General features: G+C 45.6%; 1 protein-coding gene and 1 pseudogene across 1 annotated transcript in view; one reads left to right on the forward strand and one right to left on the reverse strand.

Annotated features, from left to right (window-relative positions):
• Positions 1–3,040: 3,040 nt before the first annotated feature.
• On the reverse strand, positions 3,041–3,444 carry LOC127190104 (transcription factor BTF3-like; annotated as a pseudogene).
• A 641-nt stretch (positions 3,445–4,085) lies between these two features.
• Pdcd11 (programmed cell death 11) overlaps positions 4,086–27,172 on the forward strand; it is a 46,480-nt gene continuing 23,393 nt past the window's right edge. The window contains exons 1-17 of the mRNA XM_051146737.1: positions 4,086–4,194; positions 5,081–5,212; positions 7,019–7,186; positions 9,303–9,464; positions 10,712–10,835; positions 11,497–11,678; positions 14,881–14,988; positions 16,919–17,125; positions 18,094–18,218; positions 18,372–18,432; positions 18,982–19,128; positions 20,742–20,993; positions 21,696–21,836; positions 22,217–22,411; positions 23,268–23,438; positions 24,439–24,658; positions 26,598–26,747. Coding sequence (XP_051002694.1) covers positions 4,093–4,194; positions 5,081–5,212; positions 7,019–7,186; positions 9,303–9,464; positions 10,712–10,835; positions 11,497–11,678; positions 14,881–14,988; positions 16,919–17,125; positions 18,094–18,218; positions 18,372–18,432; positions 18,982–19,128; positions 20,742–20,993; positions 21,696–21,836; positions 22,217–22,411; positions 23,268–23,438; positions 24,439–24,658; positions 26,598–26,747 — 2,647 coding nt within the window. The 5' untranslated portion in view covers positions 4,086–4,092. The remainder of the gene's footprint in view (positions 4,195–5,080; positions 5,213–7,018; positions 7,187–9,302; positions 9,465–10,711; positions 10,836–11,496; positions 11,679–14,880; positions 14,989–16,918; positions 17,126–18,093; positions 18,219–18,371; positions 18,433–18,981; positions 19,129–20,741; positions 20,994–21,695; positions 21,837–22,216; positions 22,412–23,267; positions 23,439–24,438; positions 24,659–26,597; positions 26,748–27,172) is intronic.

Consider the following 27,172-nt stretch of genomic DNA (forward strand, 5'->3'; position numbering starts at 1 on the left):
CACTTTGTAAACCAGGCTTGCCTCTGTCTCCTGAGTGCTGGGATTAAAGGCCTGCGCCACCACACCCGGCTCATTATTTTTGAGACAGGGTTTCTCTGTGTAGGCCTGGCTGTCCTGGAACTCTGTATATCCAGCTGGCCTTGAACTCAGAGATCTGCCTACCTCTGCCTCTGAGTACCGGGACTAAAGGTGTGGGTCACCACCACACAGCAAACAATGGTTATATTAAAGGCTTAAAGCACAGAGGCTTCTACCTTCCAACAAACTGTATATTGTTTTAGAGCAATGATAGGGAGCCTTTTTTGTTTGTTTGTTTGTTTTTTTTTTTTTTTTTTTTGGTCTTTTTGAGACAGGGTTTCTCTGTGTAGCCTTGACTGTCCTGGACTCACTTTGTAGACCATGCTGGCCTCGAACTCAGAGTGATCCACCTGCCTCTGCCTCCCAAGTGCTGGGATTAAAGGCGTGTACCACCACGCCCGGCCCAACAGGGAGCCTTTTTGTTAACAATGCCCTTTATGGGATTTTAGTTTTATTTTTTTAAAAGACAGGGTCTCACTATGTAGTCCCAGATGGATTGGAACTTACTACATAGACCTGGATGGCCTTGAAACTTGCCTGCTAGTGTTAGGACTAAAGGCAAGAGCCATTCACACCTGGCAATAGGAATAAATAAAATAAAATGTGCTCTCCTTTTAGTCACATGCAAGTTTAGAGCCATACAATAGTGAAAAAAAAAATCACCTAAGACTAATACATATGTTCCTGTGATTTAATATTTTTAAAAATTTATTGTTAAACAGCAGACTATTAGAAAGTCTAAGCTGACAGATTTTGCTGCGGTTTCTAAATAATCCAATAAGTACTATTAAACAGAACCAGTTTCTCCAGGACTCTGTCCTTGTGAAATGGGCATTTCACTAAAGCGTTGGGATGACCAAGTGCCTTTGCTTCCTAATTGATTCTTGGATATAGCTATTCTGTCTTAACAATCATCGTCTAGAGGAGTGAGATCACCAGGTCTAAGTAAAAGGAAAGATGAGGCAAAGCCCAGGGACCACAAGCAACAAGCAGCTTCTTGGGGGAAGGCCTTCCATTAATGGAATACAGCAGCGGCTCTCAACCTTCCTAATGCTGCGACCGGTTAATACAGTTCCTCCTGTTGTGTTGACCACCACCACCCTCCCCCCCGCGATAAAATTACTTCGTTGCTCCTTCACAACTGTAATTTTGCTACGGTTAGGAACTGTAGTGTAAATATTTTTGGAGATGGAGGTTTGTCAAAAGGGTCGCGATCTAGAGGTTCAGAACCGCTGGACTATAAACTAAAATATAATCCATTTGTGGCGCCCAGGCCTGAGAACCGCAAGGGCCACTCCATCTTTACTCTGGCTTTAAGACCTGATTTCCTGATCACGGCTCGGGAAAAAAAAAAACCAAATCGCTATGGCCATACAGGCCAAAACACACGAATTCTGCCAAAGATGGGATCAAACGCCAGAATTCTCTCAACACTGGATGACCTTGGGGTGCTCCCCTCTCGACGGGTCTCACCCTCAATCCACACTGGAAAATGGAACATAAGGCTCTCCGTGAACCAGGAGAGACTTGGGGAGCTTGGACCTCCTCGCGGTGCTAAGGCTCCCTAGAAGCACCTCGGGGTCCCGGGACCCCCGCCCTCAATTTCACCAGTGCCTTTTCCATTCCCCGCCGTCCCCTCCCCGCAAAAGGGAAACCTTGCACTGTCCCGGGGCGGAAAAAACAGCCAGATTCTAGTCGGCCCTCAAAGCCCAGTCACCGGTCCGACAGCCGAGAGGCCTTTCTCACCCACCTTCGCCCAAATCACAAATTCCGCAGCCGATGTCCTTCAACAAACCCAGCAACCAGCTCGGTCCGACCGGAAGATACCCCCTCCCCCACGCGCGACCGACTAGCCGCGGCGACTTGGCCCTCTGCGTGGATTGGCTATAACTCTAAGTCCCGCCCTCCTACTTCCTGTCTCGGCTCGCGTCAGACTTCACGTCATAACGGAAGTAGGACTGATCTTACCTACGCTTGTGTTGGAGTCGCGTGGAGCTGATCTGCGCGTGCGATTGCTTCGGGAGCGGTCCGTGAGGTAGGGCAGCTGCGGGAGCTGTGGGGCTGGTTGACCCGGGAGTTTTGGCGAGGTGGGAGGAGACCTTATGGCTCCCACCTCGGCTTGCTGGCCTGAGTCTCCGGGTTTCCTGCTAGGTGGTCTGTCCCCTCGAGCCCCTCTGCGCTAGCAGTTCCTGATAGCCAGAATGTCCACTTCAAGTGCCCTAAGTGCCTTCTCTGCGCGTGATCGCCAGGCTGTTTGGTGCCTCAGTCGCCTAAGTTCTAAAATGGATTGGATTCCCACCGGGCGGTGGTGGCACACGCCTTTAATCCCAGCACTCCGATGGCAGAGGCAGGCGGGTTGCTGTGAGTTCGAGGCCAGCCTGGTCTACAAAGAGAGCTCAGTACAGTCAAGGCAACACAGAAAAACCCAGTCTCGGGGGGGCGGGGGAAGAGTTGAGTTTCCAGCAAAGTAGACCTCTTGAGATGCAGCCATAACGAACCAAATCCTAAATTAACTCTCAATCGTCACCTCTCTCACAGTCGCATTCTGCTACTAAAGTTTTATTCCCAGGTATCCCAGGACCAACCAGCCTTTTCATTTATACCTAATCCTGCTTCCCTGATGTGTGTCATTTAAATCCTTACGCTTCATTTACTTTCCCTCCAGTTCTTTTTCTGCTCAGTCTGTAGACTGAAGAAATTATTATTTTTTTTTTAACTAGGCAAAGAATTTTATTAACCTTTTCCAAACTTTATTCCCAGGCTTCTTCGGCTTAGTATGCCACAAAGAGTGAATTGTGTATTAGCAAAAAACTGAAAGGAGCTGCCAGTGCACAGGGGGCAATATTAGAGATCTAGATTTCATCAGATCTATAAACAAAATAACTTTCAAAGGCAGTCATGATATAAAATAGCTGCTCCTGTAACTTCTGCAAGTGTTGCCTTCTTCAGAAGTTGCCTCAGTTCAGTTTGCCTCATTCTTAGAAGCTTCATCAAAGTTCTTCCCAGATCTGCAACTGCCGCCTCCTCCTCTCCAATAGCAAGTGGTGCTTTTCCATCCACAGACTGTTTGGGCAGAGCCTCAGCCAGTCTCCTTACACTAGTCAGATTGCAGGGAGCTGGTTTAGGGTGCTGGCAAGCATTTCTGTCCACTGCTTTGTCCAGATGTGGCCTATAATGGTGAACATGTTTGCCGCCAGAGATGCCTAAGCTTGAGGGTTGTTAAAATGATCACTCTTCCCTTGGTTTGTAAACATGTTCACCTCTTCAAGACCAGATATATTGTTTACTCCTAACTTTAAGGAGGACTGCAATTACTTGTACCTGCAGTTTGGCAAGTTTTTCCTGGTTCATGATTGTTTCTTTCATCTTGTCGGAATAGAAATGGGACCTTGAGGGGGCCTAGGGTTCATGCTCAGGGGGTCTCAGGCAGACCAGCTGAGATAAGGGGGACACACACGGACACACACACACGTAAACGTGTGTGTGCGAGCAGGGATACAAGATGACCGCCATGTCTGGGGGGCAGGGATGGGGAAGAAGATGACCGACTAAAGAATATTGTTCGTTATTCTGTCACTTTCCTCAGGTTTCTGAAGTACCAAGTAAGCACAAACTACTTATTTTTAAGTATCTTTCACCAAGAGCCAAATTTGTTTAATAAAATGTAACTTGTTTTTATGCTTTATTTTCCCCATGGTTTACTTAAATAATTCAGTTTTTGTTTTGTTTTTTCAAGGTAGGGTTTCTCTGTGTAGTCCTGGCTATCCTGGGACTCTAGATCAGGCTGGCCTTGAACTCACAGAGATCCACCTACTTTGCATCCCAAGTGCTGGGATTAAAGGTGTGAGCCATTGTTGCCCAGCAGCATATCAGCTATTTAATTGTACTCTGGCATCCTGTTTAGTGCTTTGCTAGAAGGTTCTCTTGTCCTCTCATTCATCAGGTCCTTTACGAAACCTGCCATCAACCCAGAACTCACCATTACTCTTCCCATCACCCTTAGGGCCCGCAAACATGGCCAATCTGGAAGAAAGCTTCCCCCGAGGGGGGACAAGGACAGTCCACAAGTCAGAGAAGCCTTCCCAGCAGGCAGTTGAACAAGACAACTTATTTGATGTAAGTGGGATGCTGCTTTGGCAAGATGAGAAACTTCCTAGCATCTTTGGGACGACTGAGCCTCATTTGCAGCAGCTGCTTTCCAGTTTGCTTCTCTTTGATGTCACTTCTAGGATTGGAACTTGTTGAAGAGATTCTACCACCTCTGGCTTCTTCTGAAGCATGACATCAAGTATCTGACGTTGAAGTGCTTTTGTAGCTTGTCCTTAGGGAGTCCATGCCAGTTGGTTAAGGATGGGGACAAATACTTGATACTGAATTTTGTTTTATTTGTGGTCCTGGGGATCGAACCTGGGACCTTGTGCATTTAATTAAAAGGAGTCTAATGCAGTATTCAGAGTCTGCATTAGAATGTAGTCTCAGAGCATTTTATGCTCTAGATGCTAGAGGGAAGGAAATTGCCATTCTGGTGTGGGGTCTTAGGTTGGTATTACAGAATCTCTCTATGAGCGGTTGCATGCCGACAAGCTGCAGTTCCCCTGCGGATCTGACATGCTTTCCCACGGTACTTAGTTGAGAGCACAGAGCTTCTTGTGGAAGAGCTCTGGAGTTTTCCATGCAAGGTGCACATGGCTTCTCAGCTGGGGAACCCTGGGTGTCCACCCTGTTAATAGAGGACGAACAAAAGACATAAGCGGCATTGGGAAGATGAAGGCGGCTCCTCAGCCATGGGCCAGGGGAGCACTGGTGCCTGGATGCTAGGCGTGGGCCAGGGGAGCACTGGTGCCTGGATGCTAGGCGTGGGAGTGGAGCAGAATGAAAAGAACGGAGGAGTGGCTTGGGAGAGCTTAGAGTAACCGCAAGGTGACATAACCCCAAATGTGGTAATGGCTAAGATTGTGGCTTCTCGTTCTTCTGTATCTTTATGGATCTTTCCCCCCTTTAGATTTCCAGAGAAGAAGAGTCCATTAAAAGGAAAAAGAGCCAGAAAGGGCCAGCAAAAATAAAAAAATTAAAAATCGAAAAGAGAGAAGCCAGAAAGTCTGTGAAAGAGAAGTTTGAGATCCTTGGTATTGAGGTTTGTTAACTTCTTTTTTTCTTTTTCTTTTTAAGCATACTCCTTAAGCTTGCATGTGTTCTTTCCTCTTTTCCTTCAATCTTTGCATGTATGTACACATACAATTATATGTTTTCTGTATGTGTCCGTAGGGATTGATTCAAATTATGAGAAATGAGCTTTATTTCCTGATACCTGTTGTCTTTTTTTTCCCCCTCTTTGGGATTTTTTGGGATAAGGCCCTATGCTGCCCAGGCTCTCTATGTAGTCAAGGGCCTCTGCCTCCCAAGACCAGAGATTATAGGTGTGTGCTGCTGTGTGTAGCCAGCCTGCCTCCCTTCTGCCCCCTGCCCCCACTCTGTCTATCCGAGTTGGAGCCTCAGCACCACAGAAAGCAGATGTGGTGGTGCATGCCTGGAGTCCTAGCACTTCGGAACCCCGTGTGGTCGTGCATGCCTGGAGTCCTAGCACCTAGGAACCCCATGTGGTGGTGCATGCCTGGAGTCCTAGCACTTAGGAGCTGGGGTTAACAGCACCAGAAGCCTGAGGCCATCCATTAGTTCCGACTAGTCTGAGATACCCAGGACCCTGGCTCAGTACACAGAGCAAATTATGGAAATGCTTAAAAATGTGTACTTTTGTGTTTTAGTAGATGTTAGAATTGACAGTGACTTTAGCAGTCATTCTAATACTTTTTCCCCCCATTGCTTTTGGAGATCGAGTCTCACTATGTAGCCCTTGGCTAGCCTGGAATTCACTATGCAGACCAGGCTGGCCATGAACTAATAGAGATTTTCCTGCCTTCGCCTTCTGAGTACTGGGGTTAAAAATGTGCCCAACCATACCTGGCCTCTATTCGTTCATTTTGTAAATGTGAAATGACCTCAGATAAATGGTGTAGTTTTTACAGTTCTTAAAATTTCATATTATCCCCACACATTCCTGGTATATGTTCATTTTAAAATAGAAAAAATAGTCGAATTTCCTGAAAGTAATGATTCATCATCCTGCAGAAGTATTTTGCTTTCTAGTTTTTTTGTTTTGTTTTTTCTTTTTTTTGGGTGGAGACAGGGTTTCTTTGTGTAGCCCTGGCTGGCTGTGCTGGGACTTACTATGTAGACCAGAGTGGCCTTAAACTCACTAAGATTCACCTGTCTTTGCTTCCAAGCACTTGAATTAAAGACACGTGCCACTACACCTGGCTTTCTAATATGGTATTTTAAATTTTTTGTCATTTAACTTGGTGGTAATGATTTCATGTAAAAATGTGATTTTTTTGGCCCCTCATAAAACTCAAAGTGCTACTGGCCTGGTCCCAGCACTCCAGGAGGCAGAGGCTGATGGATATTTGTGAGTTTGAGGCCAGCCTGATCTACAAAGAGAGTTCCAGGACAACCAGGACTAATACACTGAGAAACCCTGTCTTAAAAAACCAAAAACAGAAAGAAAAAAAGAATGTCAAAGTGCTGACAACAGAAAGCCCGTTTCCCCCATGTTTGAAGTCTCAAGCAGCTGCGTCATGGTTATGCCCTCTAGAAGTGGCATACACTCCAGGCTGCTGTTCTTCAGTGGCCTGTTTCGTCACCGTGCTGTCTTCCAAGAGTGAATGAGTTGCTAGGACACAGCAGAAGGGGAAGCTCCTCAAGCAGCCCGCCTCAGCAACAGTTTCTCATCAAGACCTTTCCTGGCACGTGCCAATGGCTGATGTACATGAGTTTTCCTTTCCTTTATAAAATTCCTCTAGCATCAGTGTTGGGACTAGAAAGCCACAGTCCCCCTACCCCTCATCAGTGTTGTCTGCCTTACCGTGTGTGTTTTCCTTTCTAGTCCCTGTGTGAGGGAACGCGGATTTTAGGTTGTGTGAAGGAAGTGAATGAACTGGAGATGGTGATCAGTCTTCCCAATGGCCTCCGAGGGTTTGTGCAAGTGACTGAAATCTGTGATGCCTACACTCAGAAGCTGAACGAGCAGGTGGCACAAGAAGAGCCTCTGGAGGTAAAGGGTGTCTGAATGAAACTGCTTCTGGGACTAGAGTAGACCCAAACAGATCTAGACGCACCACTTTGCTAAATGCTAAGAAAGGAAAATATGTGTGCCAGGAGAACATTGTTCTTCTTAATCTTTTTTTTTTTTCCTTCCCCCCCCCCCAAGACAGGGTTTCTCTGTGTAACAGCTCTGGCTGTCCTGGAACTCACTCTGTAGACCAGGCTGGCCTTGAACTCACATTGATCTCACATTGAACTGCCTCCCAAGTGCTGGGATTAAAATTAATCGTTTTTTAAAAGGTATTTTCTTTTTTCTCTCTCTCTTTTTAAAAAAGATTTATTTTATGTATACGAGTGCTCTGTATACATGTACATATGCAGCCCAGAAGAGGGCATCAGATCACACTATAGATGGTTGCCTGCCACTATGTAGTTGCCAGGAATTGAACTCAGGACCTCTGGAAGAGCAGACAGTGCTCTTAACTGCTGAGCTTTCTCTTGAGCCCCTGTTTTGTTTTTTGTCTTGTTGTTTTTTAGTTTTTTGACACAGGGTTTCTCTGTGTTATATTGGCTGTCCTGGATGTGCTTTGTAGACCAGGCTAGCCTCAAACTCACAGTGATCTGCCTGCCTCTGCCTCCCAAGTGCTCAGATTAAAGGTGTGCACCATCACCTCCAGCCTAAGCCTTTTTTGTTGTTTTTTTTTCCTAACCATTCATTTTGCGTGGGTGTGCACATGCCACACCACTCATGGAGCTCAGAGGACAACTTGTGAGATTTGGATCTCTCCTTCTACCATGTGCTTTCCTGAGAGCCAATACAGGTCTTCATGGCTCGCTCAGCAACCATCTTTACCTGCTGAACTATCTTGTTGACCTGAGGGTTATATTTTTTAAATAATACAGAGGTTTTTAACTTAGTCTAGGGAACCTAGAACACCTCCATAAGGAAGGACCATTGGAGCTGGGATCTGAAGGATGAAGGTTTCCCAGATACAGAAAGAAGGGAGGTCAAGCAAGTCAGGCGGTAACAGAAGGCCGGTGTTACTAGCACAGGAAAAGCAAGAGGGAGACCGCTGTGGAATGAAACTGAGCAGCGTGTAGAAGCCAGATTATGCATGCCTTTACAGTCCGTATTAAGGACTGCTTTTAGATGCTGTAATCAAGAGAAGTCTTTCAGATGTTCTCATTGGAGTGGGTGGCATGTAGATAGCATAGCAAATAAACTAAAATGGCATGAGCAGTTGCCTAGATCAGCTAGACTACTGCTGTTAACCTAGGCGCTGAGATCAGCAGCAGCTTAGGGCAAGGATTTGTGAGGAACCGAGGAGCTAAAGCCATTGCCTGACGATAGAGTTGACATGAGTAGTGAGGCAGAGGGGTGCTGCGGACCAGTTGGAAGCTTCCACTGTGTATGGTTTGATGGGGGAGATGGCTGTTCTTTAGCTGCTCTGTTGAATTTGAGGTACACTTGAGATATGCAAGAGACAGGTGATTGCTGGGTTCCAGAAAGTCTGGTCGGCAAACAAATAGGTGGACTTATGTCAGTGCTGAAGCTATGAAAGGGAAAAAATTACTTACGGGGATGAAATTAGAATGAGAAGAGCCTGAAAGACTGAGTCTAGAGTAAGTGCTGACTTGAAGACAGTTGGTATCAGGAAGGGCCAGTGGGTAGAAAGGAAAACCATGAAATGTCCGTATGAGAGAGCGAGGGCCCTGACTCAGGTTAAAGGATGTGCTTACATGGGTGAGGCCTTGGACTCAGTGCCTGGGACCAATAAATAAATGTCATATAAGAGGACTGCAAAATGGAGGTGGTGTCATGGAGCGACAGTAAAATAGATTGAGGGGAATAGGAAGACGTTTGTATGAAGCTAAGAGACGAAATAGAGACAGTGAATACAGACAACTCTGGATCAGTCGTTGACATCTGCCTGTTTTATGGAAGTGTTGGAAGGCTGTATGCAGAAACTAAAGACTGTACTTAACTGTGGCCTCTTCCTTATGAAGAAGCTTACTCTGTTTACTTATTGGCATGAGAAGTCACTGAGCCGAGGCTGGGCAGTGGGTTCTTGGTTCAGAGGAAATGTTTATGTATATATCCTGTCTTTCTCATTACTGTCATGCAGGACCTACTCCACCTGCCTGATCTTTTCTCACCTGGAATGTTGGTAAGATGTGTGGTGAGCAGCCTGGACATCACAGAGACGGGCAAGAGGAGTGTCAAGCTTTCCGTGAACCCCAAAAATGTCAATAAGGTGCTGAGTGCTGAGGCCCTGAGGCCTGGCATGGTATGTATCTGGATGCTCCGGACAAGAGGAGCATGTGTGCCCTGTCTCCTGTGGGGTGTGGTCTGGGCACCTTTTACTTTGCCTAATGGCTGATCAGGAGGTGGGGCTCTCTGGAGCAGTGGTCTGTTAGGCACCCAGTGAACACTGAAGACTTGAACCAAATTTTATTACTGTGGAAGGAGGAAAGACAAGTCTAAGCTCCTTTGGCACAATCAAGTGTCTGCAGGGAGTATTCATGGAAAGCTTGGGGATGGTGGGAAAGTGCCTTATGGTTCCTTACCCACCAGTTCTTCAGTCTTTCTAGAATCCTGCCATGTGAGCTCTCAAGGGCCTCTCAGTGAGTATAAGAAAAGGGCAGAGTAGTCAGCCTACTGGTTGTCTTTTTTTTTTTCCTCTGTATAGTAGCTCTGGCTGTCCTGGATTTTGTAGACCAGGCTGGCCTCTTGAATTCACAGAGATCAACCTACCTCTGCCTCTAGAAAGCTGGGGTCAATACCTAGCCCTGTGGAAATTTAAGTGAACTTATTCCAGGCTACATCCTCCAGATCTGCTAGGTATAACAGAGGGCGCTTCACTCAAATGCTCTGGTGATTAAGGGTCACATGTATATCGAACTGTTTGCTCAGAAGCAGTGGGGTTTGGGCAAAGCTGGAAAAGTTAATAGGATTTAGTTTGGTATGAAGAGAATAAAAATAACAAGTTGACAAGAGTCAGGAGCCCACTCCATGACAGCGCTCTTTTATTCACTTCGTCTCCTGCAGTTCTTACAGCTAATGTGGGAGACGGCAGACAGCCCCCCTTCTCCATTTGAGATCTCAGTGACTTTGCAGAGAGTAGCTGAAGTCAGAGCTGCACTGCTTCTCATGAAGTGTACAAGATGTTGGCAAGATGCTCTTGCTCAAAAGTTGTAGAAAAACAAACGGATGGTTCTGGATTCTCTTGGTAGTCCTGGCTCTGGGTGTGACTCTGGAATCCTGGAACTCATTGCTCTTTGCATAATATAAAAGACTGTTCTCCTTTCAAAAAGTATCCATGTGTCGCTCATACTTGAGCTGCATTTATATACACTCCTTACTTTCCGGAAACAAAACCCTTCAAATGCTGTGAGAAAGTTGGCGCTGGGACTATAGGCTTGAGAGTTGTGATTAATGAGGAGTCTGTTTGTACCGCTCATGTTTGTATGGTAGGGATATTTGTGAGTGCCCTGTTTACCTTTGACCTGAAACTTCTGCTTTCCCTTCCCCCAGCTGCTGACAGGCACAGTGTCAAGCTTGGAAGACCATGGCTATATAGTGGACATTGGTGTTAGTGGGACCAGAGCTTTTCTGTCACTGCAGAAAGCCCAAGAATACATTCGGCAGAAGAACAAAGGTGAGAGCAGGCAGAGCGAGGGGCTGCTGGGTGGGAGGGAGTGCAAGCGTGTGGGATTACGTTTGGGTGTTTTTATTTCAGTGTCGCTTTGGTTAGTAGCAAGACAGAATGGTGACCCTGAAAGGCTGGTTGGCTTTGGCTTTGGGGAAGTCAGTAATTAATGTCATCCGATAGGAAATAAGATGTGTGAAGGGCCAGAGAGTGATAAGGTCTCTTATGGTCTGGCTTCAGTCTCCTTCATGTCAGAGACTCTACTGAACTTGGACTCCCAGAACCTTTGACTGTCACTCCTGGCTTATTTGGTTTTATTTCTGTGAGATGGTTGAATTCTACATTAGTTAACATCCTCATCCTACCCTTCTCCTGCCTGATGTGGATCAGATGCTCACTGGGTGGGCGGGCCATGGTTCTTTCCAGGTTTGCCTGGGCCTTTTGTTTTGTTTTGTTTTTTTGAGACAGGGTTTCTCTGTGTAGCCATGGCTATCCTGGACTTGCTTTGTAGACTAGGCTGGCCTCGAACTCACAGAGATCCGCCTCCCTCCGCCTCCCAGAGTGCTGCAATGACAGGCATGTGCCATGGCACCTGGCGCTTGGGCCCATGTTTAAGGACTTCCCTCATAAAGATATCTTTTCTTTTTGGGGTGCTGGGCTGGGCTTACAGGTGCTAAGCTTAAAGTTGGCCAGTACCTGACCTGTGTGGTTAAAGAAGTGAAAAGCAACGGAGGAGTTGTGGGTCTCTCCATCGAGCAGTCAGAGATTTCTTCTGCCATTGCAACTGAGGAACAAAGCTGGAACCTGAATACCTTGCTCCCAGGGCTGCTGGTCAAAGCCCAGGTGCAGAAGGTAAGCTGCTGGTTGTTTCTAAGGCTGTGTAAATGGTTTTAAAATATTTGCTGGGTGAGGCTGACACACATCTTAGTTCCAGCACTCAGGAGGCAGAGGCAGGGCCAGCCTGGTCTATAGAGCAAGTTCCAGGACAGTCAGGGCTATACAGAGAAACCCTGTTTTGTTTTCCTGGAGCTTAAGTTACAGGTGGTTGTCAGCTGCCTGATGTGGGTTCTGGAAACCAAACTCTGGTCCTCAGGAAAGCGGTGCATACTCCTGACTACTGAGCTATCTATCTCCCAGTCTCTGTAAAATAAATTTTTATTTTTATTTTATTTACTTTTTGTTTTCTTTCTTTTGTGTATTTTCTGAGCCACCACGCCCAGCTAAAATATAATTTTAAACAAGGTTTTGATATGCGTTCTCATAAAGCTGCTGTCAGAGAGAGTATCCAGTAGACCTTTCTGGTCATTGAGCACTTGGAATGATGCCAGTCTTATGTTAATATGATAGAACTTTGGACAGTTACTATTTTATTTGTCTTTTGAGGCTATGTAGTTCTAGCTGGCCTCAAACTCAGATCTTGCTGCCTTTCTTTTCTAAGTGCTGAGATAAAAGGAGTGTGCTACTATGCCCAGCCTAGATAAGCTATTATTGAACCAAATTTCATCTGATATATATGTTTTTAAGATTTTATTTATTTTATGCATGAGCGCTCTATCTGCATGTGCACCTGCACGCCAGAAGAGGGCATCAGATTCCAGTATAGATGGTTGTGAGCCACCATGTAGTTGCTGGGAATTGAACTCAGGACTTGGAGGAGAGCAGACAGTGCTCTTATCCACTGAGCCATCTCTCCAGCCCTCATCTCATATTTTTGTAAAATTAATTTTTAAAAAATTACGTATATGAGCCTTGCACGGCTGTGCATGTCTTCAGTCCCAGCACTCAAGAGAGGCAGAGGCAGGTGGATCACTGTGAGTTCAAGCCCAGTCTGGTCTACAAAGCAACTCCAGGACAGCCATGGCTACAAAAAGAAACCCTGTCTCAAAGAAGAAAAGGAAAAAAAAGAATGCTTATTGCTATTGCAAAGCATCTGGGTTCGGTTCCTAACACCCACATGATTCCTCACAGCTATCTGTAACTCCAGTTCCAGGGTTCTGACCTCCACAGGCACCAGACATGCAACACGGCTGTCAGAACTGCACATAAAGAAGTTCCTCTAAAACAAAAACTCTTTTTAAACTACTTTGAGAAAGAGTGGGTGTAAGTGCATACGTACCATGGTGCCAATGTGGAAGTCAGAGGCCGTTTATAGGATTCAGTTTCTTCTTCAACTTAATGTTTCCAAGGATCAAGCTAAGGTTGTCAGGCTTGGTAGCAAGCATCTTTACTCAGTAGTCAGCTTACTGGCGCCATGTAAAATTTTAATGTTACTAATATGGCTTGCAATTCATTATATATAAACACACATGTGTGTTTTGTTGGTTTTGGGTTTTGTTTTGTTTTGTTTTGTTTTTCAAGACAAGTTTTTTCTGTAGTCTTGGCTGTCCTGGATTCACTATGTAAACCAGGATGGCTTGGAACTTACAGAGATCTACCTGCTTCTACCTCCTGGGATTGAAGGTGTGCCCCAGCTCATACACATGCTGTTATTTGTTTATAATTTGTATTTTTGACACAGGGTCTTACTGTACAGGTGAAGCTGGCCTCAAAGTGTTGATCCTCCTGCCTTAGCATCTCTGGGATAGGCTTTATAGTTAGGGTCTGTCTTTTTTCTTTCTTTTAGGTTTTTAAGATGGGTCTCGTTACCTATTTCTAGTTGTCCTAGAGCTCACTATATAGAACACACTGGCCTAAACCTCTTTAAGATCTACCTTCCTCGGCCTCCAGAATGCTGAGATTAAAGGTGTGCTACCACGCCTGGCCTTAATCTTTCTCTGTATAGCCCTGGAACTAACTCTGTAGACCAGGCCAGCCTGGAACTCACAGAGGTCCTCCTGCCTTTGCCTCTTAAGTGCTAGGATTAAAGATTTGTACCACCACTATCCAGCCCTAGTCATGGAATTTCTTTCTTTTTTAAGATCTATTTATTTATTTAATGTAGATGAGTGTTCTGTCTGAATGTACACCTGCATGCCAGAAGAGGGCATCAGATCCCAGTATAGATGGTTGTGAGCCACCATGTGGTTTTTGGGAATTGAACTTAGGACCTCTGGAAGAGCACACAGTGCTCTTAACCTTTAAGCCATCTCTCCAGCCCTAGTCATGGTATTTCTAATGGACACTGCTAATCTAAAGTCAGATAAAGCCAGGTGTGATGATTCGTCACTATATACTCAGCTCTTCAGAGACTTAAGACATGTGGAGGTCAAGACAGTGAAACCTGTCTAAAAAAAAAAAAAAAAAAGAGTTGATGAAGCTGCTCAAATGGCTCAGAGGTAAAAGCACTTGTCACCCAGTCTGATGGCCAGAGCTCCATCCTACAGGCTGTCCTCGTCCTCCCACTTGGTGCTGTGCCTGTGCTTTGCTCATTAACACAAAAAACAAATAAAATATAACCAGACATTTTAAGTTGATTTATAAAAGTCAAGAGATATTTAAAAGTTTATAATGATGAACTGTGTCATCTCCCCTAATAGTCATAGCTTCTGTGGCTTTCTTTTGATTCACCAATTTGAAGCTTTTCCCCCTCTCCGTCCCTATTTTGGGTGTTGGGTCCATGCGCTCGGTTATTCTTTTGAGAAGCATCTCCTAGCGGATGTGCAGTGACTGCCTCCATCCTCATGATGCCGGGCTCACCGGCTGCCTGGGTGCCTTTGGAGAAATGTCTACTCAGATTCTTTGCTTTTTCTTTTTTTTTTTTTTTTTTTTTTTAATATTTATTTATTATGTTTACAATGTTGAATTTGCATGTACAACTGCATGACAGAAGAGGGCACCAGACCTCATTCTCGATGGCTGTGAGCCACCATGTGGTTGCTGGGAGTTGAACTCAGGTCCTCTGGAAGAACAGCCAGTGCTCTTAACCTCTGAGCCATCTCTCCAGCCCGATTCTTTGCTTTTTAAAATTAAATGATTCATACTGGTAAGGGCTAGCTGTGGGAGGAGAAATGTGTATTGTGGACATTGCGGAACCCGGTGTTCGTTATGAGTTGTCTCTTCCATTCCAGGCCATTCCATAGAATTCTTCCCAATAACTTGTTCCATTTACTTCCAGGTGACTGAGTTTGGACTCCAGCTAAACTTCCTTACATTCTTCACGGGCCTGGTTGACTTCATGCACCTGGAGCCCAAGAAAATTGGAGCATATTCTTCAAAGCAAACAGTGAGAACTGTTCAGTATCTTTCCTTGGTTCCTAGCTGTATCTCAGCTGTCTGGTGTCCGGTCTAGCTGCAGGGCAGGTCCCGGGGCTGCATGTGTGTACTGTGAAGTGAGCCGGGGAAAGGGTAAAACGTGCTCTGGAAGGGACACAAGAAGTGACCAGTGGCTAGAATGAGGTGAGAGAAGAAAGAAAACAAGAAGACAGCTTTGGCTTTTACTTTAAAGGAATAATAATCAGGATAAGAGGACACAGTTTGTTCAAGTAGAAAAACGTGGTTTAAAATAGTTTGTGAGGCCAGGTACAGTGGCTCATGTCTGTGCTGCAGCAGCACTCAGGAGACAGGCAGGATGATCACCTCAGGTTTGAGGTCAACCTAGTCAAGTTTCAGGCTAGTCAGAACACGCATGCGCGCGCGCACTGCCCCACTTTTCTTCCCCTACCCTGAGAAAATAAAAGTCTGTGAAGGTTCTGTGTGTAACTCATGTTAGAGTACTTACCTAATGATGTCAAGGCCCTTGTTTTGATTTTCCAGCGCTCACCATACCCATACCCATATTCCTTTTTTAATTTTTTTTTAAGATTTGTTTTTAATTATACATGTTGGTTGTGGCCATGACTGCCAAGTGTTTTCAGAGGCCAGAGCCTGAAGTTTATGAGCTAGGCACTGAACTTGGGTCCTTTGCAAACACAGTGCACACTCTTAACAGATGAGCCAACTGTCTAGCCTTACCCTCCCTCCCTTTTTGTCACCTGTGATTCTATAAATAGTATAGATTTTTTAAAAATTACATTTTATTTGTTTGTTTCTTTGAGGAAAAGGAAAGCGAGTGTGCCACAGCACATGTGTAGAAGTCAGGGGCAGCTTGTTGGGATTCAGTTCTCTCTTCCTACCATATGGGTCCTGGAGACTGATCCAGATTGTCAGGCTTGGAGGCAGATGCCTTTTCCCACTGATACCCACTGAGTCACATTGCTTTTACCCACTGAGATCCACTGAACCACGTTGACCTTACACACTATTATCCACTGAGCCACGTTTCCTTTACCCACTGATGTCCACTGAGCCATGTTTCCTTTACCCACTGATATCCACTGAGCCATGTTTCCCTTACCCACTGATATCCACTGAGCCACGTTGCCTGTCCCCACTGGTACCCACTGAACCATGTTGCTGGCCCTGATTGTTGCATAGAGTCTCTTATAACCCAAACTGGCCTCTGTCTTGCTGTGTAGCTGAGTATGTCCTTGGATTTCTGATCCTTTTGTTTCTCCATCCAGAGTGTTGGCAGTACATGCATGAGCTACCTTGCCCAGCTTAGATCTGTCTTCTAAAAAATACCAAAATCGGAAGTATACTTGATTTGAAAAAACACTGATTTTAAAGTCAGACTTTAGTAGCAACCCTTGTGGTTTTTCTATAGTTATTTAAATGTTAAAATTTTGTACAATGAACATGGGTATTTTAGAATATATATTATTTAGAAATTTTAAATTCTCAAATGATTCCATCTCACTTTCAAAATAGTAATACATACTTATGTATCTTATAAAGAAAGCTATTTTAAGAGGAAATAGATGTTCTTTCTGATCTGGACCAACACTGTTAACGTCATACTAAGCTTTCTAGTACTGTTTTATGGTAGTTCTGTTTGTGTGGAGAGTTGACATGAGCTGCACATTTAACCTTGTTTGTGAGATGGGTATTTGAGGGGGTTCCATAGGCCTTCGTTGGTGACACTCCTGTGAATTAAGATGCACACAGTCAGTGCCTATGGGAAATCTTCCATACACTGTTTGATTACATAGGCTGACATTGGTACTTCATGAAGGTCTAGTACTAACCTGGTTAGCATGGACATTCATGACCCCTTAGAAGATCTGCTCTCAGCCGTATTATGTGGCGCCTCCTGCTCAGTTTGCTCTCTTGCCCAGGTAAAAGCCTGCATCCTCTGTGTCCACCCTCGCACCAGAATTGTGCGACTGAGCCTGCGTCCCATCTTCCTGCAACCTGGGCGTCCACTCACCCGCATATCCTACCAGCACCTAGGGGCTGTGCTGGATAATGTTCCTGTTCAGGGGTTTTTCAAGAAGGCTGGGGCCACCTTCAGGTTGAAGGACGGGGCACTGGCCTATGCCCGGGTAAGGAGTCTTCTTTGTTAAGAATCTCATTCCTTCTTTTCTGTTTCCTTCATCCCTTGATACTAATTTTTTGTCCTTAGATAGCCTCCAATGTAAAAAGCTGTCCACAAAGTCAGAACAGTGCCAGTTTGTTGTCTCAGAGTGCTTAGTAGCTGATTGCCATGTGTGATTCCTGGCCAGTGGGGAAGAAGAACTGGAATGAAATAGGATCCAGACCAAAGCTCAGCAAAGCCTTTTTTTGGTTATTGTTATGATTTTTAATTTTTAGATTATTATATATGTGGGTTTGTGCCTATGGAAGCCAGAGCAGGATGTCAGACCCTCTGTACCCAGAATTACAGGAGGACAGGCCGCCCGTCGTGGGTGCTGGGAACTGAACCCAGGTCTTATGCAAGAGCAGTACACACTCTACGACTTGGCCTTCCCTCCAGTCCCAGCAAAGCTTCTGCTAGAGGCCTAGGTAGAGGGTATTTTAGACTTACGGACTGTTTAGTCTGTATCCCAACAACTGTTTTGTATGAAAGCAGCCACAAACAGTATATAACTGAACAACAGGCTTGACTACCATCCAGTAAGACTGTTTATAAAAGTAGGTACTAACAGATGAGTATCGTTTATCTGGGCTTTTCTTCATGAGATTCTATGATAGTCATGAGTGAGGATTGTTTTAATAAAGTACTATTAAAAGAAAATTTTAAAAATTTATATGTATGGATGTTTTGCTTACATGTATGTCTGTGGACCTACTGAGACTGGAGTTATAGGAGGTTGTGAGCCAGTGTGGGTGCTAGGAAGTAAACCTGGGCCATCTAAAGAGCAGCCAGCGTTTTAACCACTGAGCCATCTGTCTGTCTCACAAAGCACTATTTTCATAGTGGATGGGAAATGTGTCATCGTCTCAGTGTGCTTTGAAGTCTAACAGCCTCGGAACTATGTTGACGTATCTTCCCTCATTTGGTATTCTGTAGCTCAGCCATCTCTCTGATTCTAAGAGAACATTCAATGCTGAGGCTTTCAAACCAGGGAGCACGCACAAGTGTAGAATTATTGACTACAGCCAAATGGATGAGCTGGCCTTGCTGTCTCTGCGGAAGTAAGTGTCATTAGTGTATATGCATTTCTACTTTCCCCTGGGCTTGGCGGATGAGGGTGTCCTTTCTTGTTGGCATGATTGTGCAGGTCCCGAACTTTAGGCAACCCATCCACCCCTTAGACTCTGTAATCATATATTTTTTGTTTGTCCTAGATCAATTATTGCAGCTCAGTTTCTTAGATATCATGACATCAAAACAGGAACAGTAGTAAAGGTAAGAACTTAAGCATGTAAATAGATCCTTCTCCACCTCATGCATCCTTAGTGTACATGTTAACTGTCATCTCATTGTTAATTCATATGAACTGAAATTTCTGATCTTCTCTTGGGTGACTTGTAATTTCAAAATAAAGTCTTACTAGTCCCCACCCACCTATATGGAGACAATGGGTCACAAGTCCTGGGGTTTGGGATTTAGTGGTGGCTGTTAGAGCAGATTGAAAGTTAGTTGTTTGTTATTAGAGAGAAACTGGCTCCAGCTACATCTCCTCCAGCATGTAGCACTAACTGAGCAGTTCTGTAGATCTGTCTTAGGTGGAGTCCGTGCTTTGAGAGATGCTTCCCCTCTTAGGAAGTGTTCCTGCCGGGAGACAGAAGTACACGCTGAGTCAGAAAGCATAAAAGGCTTCATACATAAGGCTGCCTAAGTCTAGGTTAGAGCACATGAGCTCTGAAAAGTGGGCAGTGAAACAGACATGATGACTCTGGTAAGAAAAAATACTGTTGTTGAGGTGTCATGATGTCTTTTCTTTGGACTCCATAGGGCACAGTGCTGGCCATCAAGCCGTTTGGGATCCTGGTGAAGGTTGGTGAACAAATAAAAGGCCTGGTACCTTCCATGCACCTGGCTGACATCATGATGAAGAATCCAGAGAAGAAGTACCACATAGGGGATGAGGTCAAGTGCAGGGTGAGCCCCCAAAGGAGTCCATGTTGGGGTTTTGGGAAGAGCGAGGGGTTTTCAGCTGGAGTTTCTGCCTTCCTCTGTGAAATGACTGTGTAACTGCTACAGGGTATCCAGTAATTTACCCAACATTAGGAAGAGAAAAGTGAGTCCCTGCCTTGTATAGTAGAGTTGTAAGTTAAAATATCCATACAGGAAGAAGAACAAGCTAGGTGCTTGACCTTTGCCACATGGTTTGTTTCAGGCCATGTGCTATGGTCAGAGCTCAGAAAAGGGAGGGGTGGGACTGAGCAACAGAATCATATTACCGGTAGTTACTACCACACACCATATAGTCTGTGTCTTAAAGATACTCTATGAAGTAACTGTAGTATCCTTATTTTCCAAGTGGGTCAATTAAAGAGTAGGAAAAAGCCAGTCATCTGTCTAAAGTCCCACAGCTAATAATTGCAGAACCAGGTCTCAGATTTATCTCAGTATGGCAATAGTGCCTTCTGGATTTCTGACCAAGATAGAGCTGAACTAGAAAAGATGGAGACGGTTTGGAAGGCTGTGGAGGAGCAGGGAATACTCCAGACTCAGAAGTAGCCATGAGGTACATAGCCATGAGGTACATTATGTGCATGTATGAAATGTAGCGAAACCTGTTATTATGTATAATTAACATAAACTAGTCAAAGCCTTATTCAAGAAATAGCCCAGACCCCGGGAAGTAGCTCAGCGGGGAGAGGTGCTTGCTGCACCCTGAGGACCCGAGTTGGAGTCCCAGGGCGCTCATAGTGGAGGAAGAGAGCCACCCTCTGACCGCTGCACACATGCACCACAATACCTGCATACTTCCCAGCCCTCACCCCCAAACATACATGCACATGGAATGTGCATGTCCCCCAATCTGCCACGTACAAACATGTGTACCATGGCACATTTGTGCCCTCTGACACACACAATAATTAAACTTAGTTTAAAAATGGCAGCCCCAAAAAATACTCAAATCCCTCAAGAAACTTATATAAAAAGAGTGATACTATACAAACTACTGGCATAGGGCCTGGGGTGTTCAGGCAGTGGGGGTTCCTAGTTCTGTTTTGTCCTGGTACTGAACTCAGTGCCTCCTCTGTGCTAAGCATGCTGTTCACTTAAACAGACCACTGGCAGAGCCAGTTTGCTTATGGTTACTACATTTCATCATTTTTGATGCATAAAGGGCAGTAACTGCACATTGTTGCAAATTTTTATGTAGTGAGATTGAGGATTGCTTGGTTTTAGATGATAGCCAAGAAATAACGCTAACAAGGTAACACAGGGACCCACTCCACATACGGTGTGCCACTGTAAGTTTCTGAAACACCAGACTAGGTGCTGCTATGAGAAAACGATCACACTGTGGCTGAGGAAGTGTTTTAACACAGCCTCTTATTGAGGAAGTACATTTGAAATAGAGATTCCTGTGCTTGAGATGGCTGTCTTGCAGGAAACACAAAGATCTACAGCTGAGATTACTAGAGGTAAACTTGGTCCTTGGTGAGTGACCTGTGGCCTTTGGGTTCATAGAGTTGTAGATGAAGCAGTAGCTGTCTTGGTAACAAACGCTTTCTGAGAGCCTCCATTTTTTCCCCTAGGTTTTGCTCTGTGACCCTGAAGCCAAGAAGCTAATAATGACCCTGAAGAAAACACTTATCACATCCAAACTACCTGCCATTACCTGCTATGAGGATGCCAAGCCTGGCCTGCAGACTCATGGTGTTATCCTGAGGGTCAAGGGCTATGGTTGCGTTGTAAAGTTTTTCAACAGTGTGCAGGGACTTGTGCCCAAGCATGAGCTCAGTGCCCAGCATATCCCTGACCCAGAGAAAGTCTTTTACGCTGGCCAGGTAAGCCTTCCCTGTACAGGCCTCCTACCCTTGTGACTCCATGAACACAAGTCTATAGCATCAGTAAGCATATGGCTGCCTTTTAAGAGGAGGGGGAAGGGAGCACAAACAAAGTAGGCATGAACCAGTTAAAAGGGGGAGGGGTGGCAGAACCCATAAAACCAGAAGACTGCTGGAATCCAATGGACTTAGGCCCACTACCTGGAAGAAATCGCTCATAAGTTAGAGTGAATCAGAGTTCTTCACACCAGACGCTGTCACCAGAGGAGTAGTGCTGAGCTAGTGGGTTTGTGTTTCTCTTAGAAAAAGAACTTCTTTTTTTTTTTTTTTTTTTTTTTTTTAGATTTAACTTTCTCATTTATTATTTGAGCTAGATTTCCATAATTAGCCGCAAAAGTACGATTAAACATGGATGAAGTCACTATGTCTATTTTAACTTGCCTTACATGAGTGTTGATTCTAACTTTACCAAAAAGAACTTCTTAAGACTTGAGTCTTATATTTATGTCTTCGTTGTAGAAGGTTGGCTTATGGGGCTTTTAATATAGTCTCTCTATCCATCATCTTTTCCTACCTTTGCATCTGACTCAAGGTCTTAGTGGGTCTCCAGGGCCCCTGCAGTGCTCATGGAGGGCACTTGGCTCCAGGTTCTGAAGGCCTGCTGCTGCAAGAGAGGGCCAGACACATGTGATTTCTCACCAGGTGGTAAAGGTGGCAGTGCTGAACTGTGAGCCTTCCAAACAGAGGATGCTCCTGTCCTTCAAACTGTTGACTGACTCAGAGCCAAAGAATGAGAGTGCCGAAAAGAGTCAGAAGAAAGGAAGAGCCGTTAGCATTGGGCAGGTACCTGGACGTGAGGTTGTGTCTTACACTGATAGCTGTGCTGGAGAAGTACTGGAGCCTGCGGGAGAGACGAGAGGCAGCTCTGAGGTCCTAGGGCCTCTTTCCTGCCTGCCAGAGCAAATGGAGGCTGGCATGAGAGAAAAGTTGTGTCATGGCACGGCTTTGCCAATCTCCCTGTGACTGCTAAGGACAGCCTGCAGTTCCCTTTTTCCTCCAGGAATCAGCAGAGAAACTGGCAAAGGGAACCGTAGAGGAATCCTGGTGTGGGGTGTGGGGTCTAGAGGAAAGTACCTTTGTTCTTAGCCTCTTGGTGGCCTCTGACACTGGGATCCAGTACCTCTGAGCTTTTTGCTGATTTTTACCTTTCTCATTCTGAGCAGTTGGTGGATGTGAAGGTTTTGAGGAAGACCAAAGATGGGCTGGAGGTGGCCATCCTGCCCGACAATATCCCTGGTTTCCTTCCCACGCCTCATTTGTCAGACCATGTTGCCAACGGCCCACTGTTGCATCACTGGCTCCAAGCAGGTGACACTCTTCATCGAGTTCTGTGTCTGAGCGAGGGTGAGAGACATATTGTATCCTTGACTGGTATCTGGGGGCAGTTGAAGGCAGTAGGCACTTGGATGGGAAATTCTAGACCAGGACTAAGAAGAAGAAAAAAAACCAGTCAACTGCTTTAGCTTAAAAAATGCTTCCATGCTGAGTGGTGGTGGTGCACTCCTTTAATCCCAGCACTCAGGAGGCAGAGGCACGTGAATTCCTGCGAGTTTGAGGCCAGCCTGGTCTACAATGCGAGTCTAGGACAGCCAAGGATACACAGAGAAACCCTGTCTTGAAAAACAAAACAAAAAATGCTTCCATAAGACACACTGATGGCTAGACATGTGCCTGGAATCAGGAACAGGCCCAAAAAGTGCTGCCAGGGGCTGGGTGGAGTTGAGGCAGTTGCCCAGAAAATCTTTCCTGTTGGCAGTATAGGGCTCAGAACTATTCCCTTCGCTGCCTGTGGGCGTTTTTCAGGACACTACCTTTCCTTACTAATTATAAGATTAAGATCCTTAGGGCATCAGGGTAGAAGGGTTCACTGGTTGGCAACACAGGTCAGTGGAGGGCAGCACTGGCTGCCCTAGCTGTGGACTGTGGGCCTGTGCTGTGCGCTGTTAGCAGGCCTCCAGGAAGGAGTAAAACTGATGGCCCAGCATCACTGAGCATCAGTAGCTCTTGGAGGATGGCCCCACTGGAGCTGCTACTTCAGCGGTCAGGAAATGGTAAAGAACATGGCCTCTCCAAGCTCTAGTGTACTGCTCCTGCTGTGGTTCTCTACCCAGAGGGACCCACGGTAATCTCAAAGTCAGTGGAACAGGAGGAGAAGGTGGAGCAATAGGCATTTCATTTGTTGTTCTGGGATATTCCTTAATGAGGTTCCTCCAGCTTCTTTGTAGGAAGCCAGCTTTGGTCTCCACAGTAGAAGGTGGCCAGGACCCCAAGAGCCTCTCAGAAATCCAGCCTGGAATGCTGCTCATTGGTTATGTGAAGAGCATTAAAGACTATGGTGTGTTCGTCCAGTTCCCCTCTGGTCTTAGTGGACTGTCCCCCAAGGCTGTAAGTTCAGTTCTATGCACAGGGGCCTTTAAGGAGAGAGCTCAGGCTCATAGACCTGCTGAGCTGAGACAGCAGCTGGAGACTAGTTCTTAAAGGGGGCCAAGGGGAACACTTCACAGTGTGAATGCCATGAAGGCCACTGGGAAAGGGGTGAGTGCATCTAATGCATTGATCCTCCTGCCTGCTTTGTATCCCGGTGACTGGGCCTCTGTCTCTTACACAGCAGTATCAGGAGATAGTGGCTTTGATTGATAGCTGCTTCCCTTGTAAAAGGGACTGAACTAGTTCAATGCATGTTGAGACTAAATTTTCCTGAATACATAGTGTAGTTCTTAAGGTGTAAAGGCACCAGTGTATCCATGGCATTACTTTTTTCTCCTCTGCCATTGAATTACAAGCTTTGCAGATGGGAAAAGATCCTAGCATTTTCTTAAGTGGAACCTCCCATGCCTGCTGAATAAACTGAGTCCTGAAGGACATAGACACATTATGATAACACTGAGGAGGCACACAGGGCTCACCCCTGCCACAGATGGCTTGTGAATACTCCTTCCCAGCCAGGCGTGGCGGTGCACTCCTTTAGTCTCAGCTCTTAGGAGGCAGAAGCAGGCAGAGCTCTTAACGTGTGAGGCTAGCCTGGTTTACGTAGTGAGACCTTGTCTCAAGAAACAGACAGAATTCTCCATTGATCTGGCTTTCTAATGTTTTGAAGGGATGGTCTCATCACATCCCCTGCCAGAAAAAGGGGTAAGGAAGGAGGGTTGCCCTGGATGTTGAGACGAGAACATGCTCTGTGCCCTTTGGTTTGTCAGTAGTGGCCATCCAAATGGGTATCATCTCCAAATGCTAGGGTACACAGCCAGGGCCTCTCATTTTTGTGGAAGGGGAATAAAACTGCTCAGAGAGAGCTGGGGAAGCTACCCAGGCCCCCTTTGTCCTTAGCCCGGACTGTCTTAATGGACACATACTTTACTTTCCCCATTTTCTACCTACTGTTTAGATCATGAGTGACAAGTTCGTAACCACTCCAAGTGACCACTTCGTGGAAGGTCAGACCGTCGTTGCTAAGGTGACCAATGTGGATGAGAAGAAGCAAAGGATGCTGCTGTCTCTGCGGCTGTCAGACTGTAGTCTGGGAGATTCGGCCAGCACCAGCTTCATCCTTCTGTGCCAGTGCCTGGAAGAGCTGCAGGGCATTCGCAGCCTCATGCGCAACCAAGGTGAGGCATTTTTAGTAGAGGCAGGATGCAGGGGATAATGTTGAAGCAGGAGTGTGTGTGCTTTTGGGTTTTTTGTTTTGTTTTGTTTTTGTTTTTGTCTTTTAGGTTGAATTGGGGCTTTCTGATAGTTTAAAAAAAAAAAAATCTTTGTATAGTTTGAGGGATGAAGTCTTTGTATGGCCAGTTTGTCCCTAAACCATGTGTCTCAGTAGTGAGCCTGTGCCTGAGCCTCCCCAGTAGCTTGGGGCTGTAATTGCATGCTACCTTACTAGCTTTTGGGTTTTTTTCTCCCTTTCTATTCTATCCCTCCTTTTTTCTTTTTGTGGTACTAAGAACCGACCTAACCTCAGATCTCAAGCATGCAAGGCAAGTGCTCTACTGCTTCTTGTTTTTAGAAAGATGTATTTATTTTATGTAGATGAGTGCTCTGTCTGCATGTACACCTGCAGGCCAGGAGAGGGCGCCAGATCCCAGTGTAGGTGGTGGTGAGCCACCATGTGGTTGCTGGGAATTGAACTCAGGACCTCTGGAAGAGCAGCCAGTATTCTCCAGTCCCCCATGCAAGCTTTTTGTTTGTTTTTTGTTATTTGAGACAGGGTTTCTCAGTGTAGTCCTGGCTTTCCTTGAACTCATTCTGTAGACCAGGCTGGCCTTGAACTCAGAAATCCACTTGCCTCAGCCTCTCAAGCCTTCTAGGCTTATAATCATTACATGCTTATGAAGTGAATACTCATTTACTACCCAGATGAAGATGAAGATCTGCCAGGACGCCTGACTAGCATGTACAAAACCCTGGGTGCATCCCTAGTACTGCATAAACCAGATTGATGGCACATGCCTGTAATATCAGTGCTTGAGAGGGAAGTGAAGTCAAAAGGATCAGGAGTTTGAGGTTATCCTTGGCTACATAGCAAGTTTGAGGCCAGCGTGGGCTGCATAAGACCTTGCTCCTGCCCTCCAAAATAAAAGGTTTGAGGCTGTAGTTTGTTTGCTAGAATACTTACCTACCATACAGCACTTAGAGTGTGTGTAGTGGAACACACTTGTACTCCTAAACCCAAGAGGTGGAGACAGGAAGAGCAAGAGTTCAGCTACGTAACAAGTTCTAATCCAGTCTGGGATATATGAGACTGTGGGTTTTTGTTTTTGTTTTTAAATATTTATTATTTTATGTATATGGGTGCTCTGTCTTTATGTGCACCTGCATGCCGGAAGACAGCATCAGATCCCAGTATAGATGGTTATGAGCCACCCTGTGGTTGCTGGGAATTGAACTCAGGACCTCTGGAAGAGCAGACAGTGCTCTTAACCTCTGAGCCATCTCTCCAGCCCTTGTTTCTGTTTTTTAAAGTTACTGTGAGTAAGCAGTCCCAAACTCCTCACAGTTAGTAAAAACAGAATTTCCCTTTATTCCTTGGCATTGGGCTTACACTGTGGATTCACCAACCCGTTCTCTTCTTTCCAGTCTCTTCTTTCTTCTTTAAATTATGTTTATTTGAGTGTGCATATGAGAAAATGTCAGTGTGCCATCTCATGCATGTGTAAGTCAGAGAACAGTCTGTGGGAGTTGATTCTTTTCTTCTACTGTGTGGGTACCCCGGGGATTGAACTTAGGTCCTCAGGTTTGATAGCAGGAGCCTACTGAGCCATCTTCTTGGCCTGACCCTAGATAATTTTGGGTTTTGCTGTATTTGTTTTATTTTGTTGAGGCCTCACTGTTGTAACCCTGGCTCGCCCAGAACTCATTACGTGTAGACCAGGCTGTCCATGAATTCACAGAGATTTGACTGCCTCTGTCTCCCTAGTGCTGGGATTAAATGCATGCACTACCATCTCTGGTCAAACACTGGACAGTTAGCAAGAAGTGGATGCACTCTTCCATTGATTTGTTGCTCCAGTGCCCTTCACTAATTCCCTGCTTTCTTTGGGCCTCTGGTAGACTCTGTATTGATCCAAACACTGGCTGAGATGATCCCAGGAATGGTACTTGATGTCACTGTGCAAAAGGTGTTGGAAGATGGTTCCGTGGTGTTCAGTGGGGGCCCTGTACCTGACTTGATCTTGAGAGCCAGCAGATACCATCGGGCAGGTGAGTTTACTCATCGTGGATTGTTGGGGAGACCTTGTGCTTATTGCTCCTACTGCTGGATGTAGAATTCCCAAGGTCCTTAGTAGAGGAGTTGATTCAGTTGAAGCATGCTTATCTTGTGTGCATGAAAATCAAGACCATTGACAGCGAGATGATATTTAAGTATAGATCTTGTGATTCTTAGTGGCAGAGTTAACATGACCTACAATTATCTGGGGTCGCCTCTGGGCATCTTGGCTATGTTAATTGCAGTAGGACAACCTGGACTGTGTTCCTGGGCTACGTAAGTAAAGAAGGAGCCGAACAGCAGCCTGTCCTTGGCTCTCTGCTTCTTGGTGGGGTGCAGTGTAATCAGTGTTTCAAGTTCCTCCTGCCTGGGCCTCCTCCCTCCATGCTGGACAGTAGTTGGAACTGTGGGCCAGAAT

The sequence above is a fragment of the Acomys russatus genome, chromosome 5 (assembly GCF_903995435.1).
Source record: "Acomys russatus chromosome 5, mAcoRus1.1, whole genome shotgun sequence".
Taxonomy (NCBI): domain Eukaryota; kingdom Metazoa; phylum Chordata; class Mammalia; order Rodentia; family Muridae; genus Acomys; species Acomys russatus.